Source organism: Sinocyclocheilus grahami, unplaced genomic scaffold, assembly GCF_001515645.1.
Source record: "Sinocyclocheilus grahami isolate Dianchi unplaced genomic scaffold, SAMN03320097.WGS_v1.1 scaffold583.1, whole genome shotgun sequence".
In the NCBI taxonomy this organism is placed as follows: Eukaryota; Metazoa; Chordata; class Actinopteri; order Cypriniformes; family Cyprinidae; genus Sinocyclocheilus; species Sinocyclocheilus grahami.
Window position 1 is genome coordinate 484983 of NW_015505762.1, and position 6874 is coordinate 491856.

At 35.1% G+C, this 6874-nt stretch overlaps 1 protein-coding gene across 1 annotated transcript; it reads right to left on the reverse strand.

The window, feature by feature from the left end:
* Nucleotides 1-3582: 3582 nt before the first annotated feature.
* Nucleotides 3583-5246, reverse strand: cfd (complement factor D (adipsin)). The gene is made up of 5 exons (XM_016240151.1): nucleotides 5150-5246; nucleotides 4846-4990; nucleotides 4324-4468; nucleotides 3949-4209; nucleotides 3583-3839 (listed from the first exon to the last, which is right to left on the reverse strand). The coding sequence occupies exons 1-5, from the start codon at nucleotides 5199-5201 to the stop codon at nucleotides 3690-3692; spliced, it is 753 nt and encodes a 250-aa protein (XP_016095637.1). The 5' UTR covers nucleotides 5202-5246; the 3' UTR covers nucleotides 3583-3689.
* Between the last annotated feature and the right edge of the window lie 1628 nt (nucleotides 5247-6874).

The window sequence follows — 6874 nt, forward strand, 5'->3', positions numbered from 1 at the left end:
ATTATTATGTAAGTACTGTTTAATTTCTATGTTCACTTCCGATAAACACAATTCTTGTGGACCCATTTCCAGAGGACTGGACATACTTCATCTCTACTCTTACTGGAAGAAGGGAAGACAAGAACCAGAGCCAGCAGGAGGAGTATGATATATGTTACAAAATGAGGTAAATGTATTAAACTGCAGATAAGGGTGCTTATAGAAATACATGACAGAGTAAGGTTCTTTTAAATTATTGACAGTTTTTTTTAATATATATCCATAAAATAAATTGTTGTGAAGAAAAAGAGGGGAGAGAGCTAAAGGTCCTGCATGTTTTGGAGAGGATGCAGTAATATTGCTTGTTGTCCTGTCAATAAAAGCTGGTTATCAAGAATTTATCAAGAAGTCTTCCTGAACTGAAAGAACTGGAACATGTTGGGCAGGCATTTGGCCAGGAGTTTACAGAGAATGTTTTCCTTTTCATCCATTGTAACCACAATAGAAATCTATTGAATCTAAAGAATATATGTGTCCAACAGCCATGACGGCCTGCTGGAAACAATGGAAATTTCCTGAACACTGCTAATTATAAACAGGTTGAGGAGTTATTATCTGGTATCCAAAATGCTTGCAGCCTCATACAGTTATAGGGGTTTTGCAACACCAAAAACAGAAAAATACTCTTCTCAAAAGACCTGACATGGGCTATTTAAGTTAGAGATAGCAGACATTGCGACAACGATGTGGGTTGACAGGTCTGTTTAATACTGTTTTGTGGATAGATTCCGTTAGCACCAGCTAGTACTGGCATGTCATCAGTGTTGGGGTGTAACTAGTTACATGTAACGGTGTTACGTAATTTAATTACAAAATAAATGTAACTGTAATCAGTTACAGTTACTAAGAAATTTTTTTTTCATTAAATTACAGTTACTTATGAAAATGTTAACGACTACAAAGGGGATTACATTTGAATATTTATACACATCCACATACAGATTTAATTGATTTCTTTCCCAAATTGCACTGACTACTCTGAGACATATGGCCCTATAATTTCCGCGGTGCGTAAAACACAGGCTGTGTCCGAAATCGCCCCTGCTTAGGGGGAGCTAGGGCAGAAAACAACACAACCCTTACGAAAATTAACGATGATTTTACTGTAAATCCAAAGACAATGGTTACTATTTTTAAACCATGGTAACCACAAATTAACCATGGTTTTTGCTACACTAACCATAGTTTAACCATGGAATTTGTATTAAAAATAAATACAAATGGTAATCCATTTGCCAAAAAAAACATGGTTACTGTACTTTTACTATAATAAAAACATGGTTAATTTTTGTAAGGGAAAAACATGACTCATGTTCAGTATTAGGATTTTTCTATAAAGATATTGTAGTGATGTACTAATTTTGACATGTAGGCAGTTCAGAAAGTATAGTTTTGTTAAATCTTGAGTATAAGTCATGAGAGAGATAGATATTAGGGCAAAATAAAGAGACTGAAAATTAAAATGGAATTGAAGGTACAGTTCAGGAGAGAACTTTTAATTATTTAGCATGTCCCCAGCCTAAGGATTTAAACCTTTTTTATGTGAGGTCCATACAAAAAATAGGGTTGTCCATGTTTCAGAATTTGTTGTGGGTGTATATGAGTGTAAAAAAAAAATCTCATGGAAATTAATGGCGCAGACATGCGGTTTCATTTACTACACATAGGCCTACTGAAGTTCGCGGTGTTTTCAGCCTCTGCTGCCTCAATATATGAGTACATGAACAAATAAACATAATATCTAGAACTGCTCTGAGTCACTTCATGAGCATTTTACATATTTTGAGAAAACTATCATCATATCATTTACAAAGAGACACCAATGTTTCAGGAGTTTAGTACACAGAATAGGACACATGCTTATTAGATAACTGTGTTTGAGTTGATGTATATGCTTTTATTTATTATTATTTTTTTATTAACTATTTTTTCCCCAAACCATTGTTCGATGCAGTGTTTCCTGTAGTTATGCAAAGATTTGGTTTCAAAAAAGTTAACTATTTCTTATGATTTTAAATCTGCATTGAACTTCAGATCAATCTCAAAGTAAAAGGCAGTACTAAAGTCTGATTTTGTGGTGGATGTGTTCAAATTTGACCATCTTAATTCAAGTGATGAAGGATTTTGAAAGTCTGAGCTCTGCTGTAAGGTTAACCCTGTATGGTGTAAATGTTTGAAAATTATTAACAGTTACAAATAAACATTCATTAGAAATTTAGAAAATGTATCAAAAAGTAATCAAAAGTAATCAGTTACATTACTTTAATAAAGTAATCGAAAAAGTTACACTACTATTACATTTTAAATAGGGTAACTTGTGATCTGTAACCTATTACATTTCCAAAGTAACTTTCCCAACACTGCATGTCATATATAAACAACACTGTGTTTCATATCTCAGATTTAATGAAGCACTTAAAAAGTCTTACATAACACAGTAAGCAGTTTATCATTGCAACATATTAGACTCAAATCCACAAAAGCATAACATCATGCTGTTGAACTGTCAGAACATGTGGAAATATTTTATTTATCTATCAGTCACACAGATCACTGCTCTTATCAGCTTGTGCTAGTGAGTCTCATTGCAAATATGTATTTTACTTCCTCCTAAAATTATTTCTAAAAATGCTGATAAATAGCAGTTTTGGTATGCATCTGAGTAAATGGCAGGTTTTTATTGCTAATTTTTTTCAAGATGGCAAATACTGACAAAATAGCTTTTGATATTGCTCTTGTCTATTAGCCCAGTGAAAGGTCGTAGAAGTAATATATTATAATATAATATTTTAGGAAAAGCCTTTTATAATCAGCCACAGACTGTGAATGAGTCATTGCTTGTATCTTTTCCATCTCAATTTTTCTAATTCTCTCTACTATGGCATTAACTTGTCAGCACTAGACCAACCACAAATGATTCTGCCTTCATCACATTGGTTGCCTGTCTGTTTTGGAATCGGTTTTAGATTTTTTAATAAGTTGGCTCCTCATCTTTCAAACTTGACGAGTTCTTTTAAACCCATTAGAAACTTTGAGATCCGAAAATAAAAAATTACTTGTCATGCGCAGAATGAGAAGCAAACAAAAAAGGTGATCAAGCTTTCAAAATAATAATGGGTCCAAAACCAGGGAATGGCTGCCTATAATCATTTGTGCGTTTAAATATTGTAATGTTGTGTTATCTGGATGTTATTTGTAATACTGGTTTATGTGTAAAGCACTTTGGTCAACTTCAGTTGTTTTATTGTGCTAATATAATGTAATATAATGTAAATAATAATATAATATAATCAATATTATATGTAAGCATATAATGTGTGTGCATAAAATGTTATATTTGGCCTGGAAGAATGAACTTGACTTCATTAGGTTGTCTATTTCTATTGTCTATCATATGCTATTGTGTCTCCTCACAATGAATCATTTAATAGTGGTGTTGATGACATATTTTAGTAAAAATTTAATTTTTTGAAAATGAACAAATAAACAGGCAAACCAACAGTGAGTAGATTTAGGTATATGTAGAAAAGTTTTTATTAATGTAGAAAATAGCAATACATGTACATTGCCAATGAAAAAGAAAAATGTTACACAAAGGATTCTGCAGCTTGAAAAAGCTTTCTAGGATTAACTGTTTTTTTCTTTTTCTTTTACTGGGTCATTGTACTGTCAATCCACCCTGTGTAGTGGGAGATGATCGTGTAGAGTCCAGGCTTTTTGCTGGAGCCACATTTATTTCCTCCATTAGAGGTTATTCCCACAGCAATGCCCTTGAATAAGAGAGGACCTCCGGAGTCACCCTATTAGACCAAAAGACAGCAGAAATGAGAGAGGTCATGTATTAGACGTTGTCTTTTCAGTGGTCATGTTCATTTCAAAGTGCTTTATGAATCATTGCAATGAACTTACATCACAGGTGTCCTTTAGTCTTTCTGCAGCACAGAGCATGTTGCTTGTGAACTTTGTTCCATAGTGATCTCCGCGACCACAGAGCCATTGTTGCATGACTTTGATACTGAGCTCTTGCAGTTTGTCTGGTCGTTCTCCCAGGTTGTTCAAGAAGCCCCACCCAGCCGTTTCCACAACATCAGACTCCTCGGGGTCAGACGAACTTTCACGCTGGAATGTCACTGGACTCACTGCATCGCTCTCAGTGATTGGCTTATCCAGCTGTCAAAAACAACAGTGTACAGTATATTCTATGAATCTATGTATGTTCTCATTTATATACACATCCAGAGATTTCAGTGATTTTCAGCTACATGATTGGATCACAGTGTATACCTTGAGCAGGGCAATATCATTGTCATAGTTGCTTATACTGAAATCAGGATGGTTGTAGACTGCAGTGGCTTCAAAGGTTTGTTTAGTGTCCTCGGCATTAGACAGTGAGTGAGCACCCAACACAACTTTAACACCGGATGTCCTCCTGCAACACAGGACATTTATCATTTTGCATAGATAAAAAATATATAATAGTTTTTCTGAAACAAATGCTTAAAACAAACCACAACTAATCTACACTCTCAGAAAAAAAGGCACAAAAGCTGTTCCTGGGGCTGTACTGTATCTTTTTAAAAAGGAACACTTGTGTACCTTATTCACTAAAGGGTGCATATTTGTGCCTTAAAGGTACCTCAATGGCACATTTTGAAACCTTTTGAAAAGATACGACCCAGTGACAGATTTTGTACCTTTTTTCTGAGATTGTAGGGACTGAAATTGTGAAATATTTGCTGCTGAAATCATTTCAACTTTGTATTGCAATGCTGTCGGACAGATCACTAGTGTCGACATGTTACATACCCGTTCTGAAAGCAGTGCGCTGCACTCATGACCCACTGACTGGAGATCAGAAAACCACCGCACTCATAATTTCCATTCCACTGAAGTGAAGCCATGTATGGACGAGAGTGTGCAATGGCCTCTTTTCCTCCTGTGATGCATTCACCTGCACATTACACAATAATGTGTAATAACGTGAGAATAATAACCTCATTAATCAGACAAAATATAACTGTTCAGTGTTTAAATGTAGAAATGCTCAACATAAATGCATATTGTAGTGTAGCATAAATAGATTCAAGTATTGATAATGAATATTACTCACCAGTCTGAGATGCTGCATAAAGCAGCAAAGTGGCAAATATAAGTCTATTCATAGTGAACGATCTTTGTCTGTATAATTCTGAGACTGAAGACCAGGGTTGAGCTTTATATAATGCCCAAACAGGAGAGAGAGACAGGAGGTGTGTGTGGGTGTTGTTCTCTTTGCATTCTTTTCCCAACCCAACACCACAAGATAGAAAACAGGAATATGCCATAAATCTTCCTCTCCTTCTTATCTTTTCCTTTACATCTCTATATCTGTTTCACTTTTCCTTTCCTCTAAATGTTTCCTTTCCCATAATCGTGTAAAGGCATGACAATAAATGTTTGTAAAGAGTGAAAATTAAAGAAAATTGGGAATAATGAGTTTCACATGTATTTGGATCACCCACACATGCACTGCCTGTATCAATCAGAAGTGAGCAGTACCCTCATTTCTCAACCCTCTTCTACGTGTTTTTTTCCCCCAGATCAGTGAAATGTACTTGGTGGTACTAATCAAAATAATGCACAAAGTTTCCTGGAACCATGGTCACTGACTCATGAGCGCCCAGCTTCCATTTTCACATGTGCTATTTCTATAGAAGAAACTTTCAGTGAACAGAACTATTTTTTTCTTAGTGTGAAGAACATTTTAATAATCTGAAGAATCATTTTTCAGTATAAAGAACCATTTGAAAGATTCCATGGGTTTTAAAAGTTTTTCAAGGAACTAGATGCCAATAAAGTACCTTTATTTTTAAGAGCGAATACTACAACCATGTCAATGTAATTTTGTTGGCTTCTCGAGAGAGAGCGGGAGGTCGCCGCTTGATACCACACCACAACAGAATAGATTTTTTTAATTGATTTTTTAAATTATTCTGTTAATGTTTTTGAAAGATGTCTTTTATGTTCACTATGCATTTATTCAATTAAAATACAGTAAAATAACATCAATATTGTGAAATATTACAATTTAAAGAAACTGTTTAAACATATTTAAAAACAAATCATTCCTGTGATGGCAAAGCTGAATTTTGAACCATGTTTTTTTGTGCTGTAAAGTTGGGCACTTTAACATGGGGTGTCTATGGGATTGACTCCCTTTTGCAGCCAGCCTCTAGCGGCCAGTTGAAGAAATACAGTTTAAGTCACTTCCTTGTTGGCTTCACGAGAGAGAGCGGGAGGTCGCCGCTTGATACCACACCACAACAGAATTGATTTTTTTAATTATTCTGTTAATGTTTTTGAAAGATGTCTTTTATGTTCACTATGCATTTATTCAATTAAAATACAGTAAAATAACATCAATATTGTGAAATATTACAATTTAAAGAAACTGTTTAAACATATTTAAAAACAAATCATTCCTGTGATGGCAAAGCTGAATTTTTAGCATCATTAATCCAGTCTTCATTGTCACATGATTCTTAAGAAATCATTCTTATTTACTAATTGTCACAAGTTCACCAGCTTCTGTCAATCATGCCTGTCACAGGTCACCTCAGCACACTACATTTCCCAGAATCCTCCCTGGCTCACAGTCCACAATCACCGCACCTGTCTGCCATTAGCTTCATCAGTGGAGCCAGCACCAAGCACTCAAAATATTACCTGCATCCGAAAACTTAGGCAGCTGACTTGCTGCCTCATGAGGCAATGACTTTGCAGGCAGCGTTTTTGTACGAAGGCACCTCATGAGCTTTGGTGATAACTAAGTGAATATTTCATTACTGCAATATTA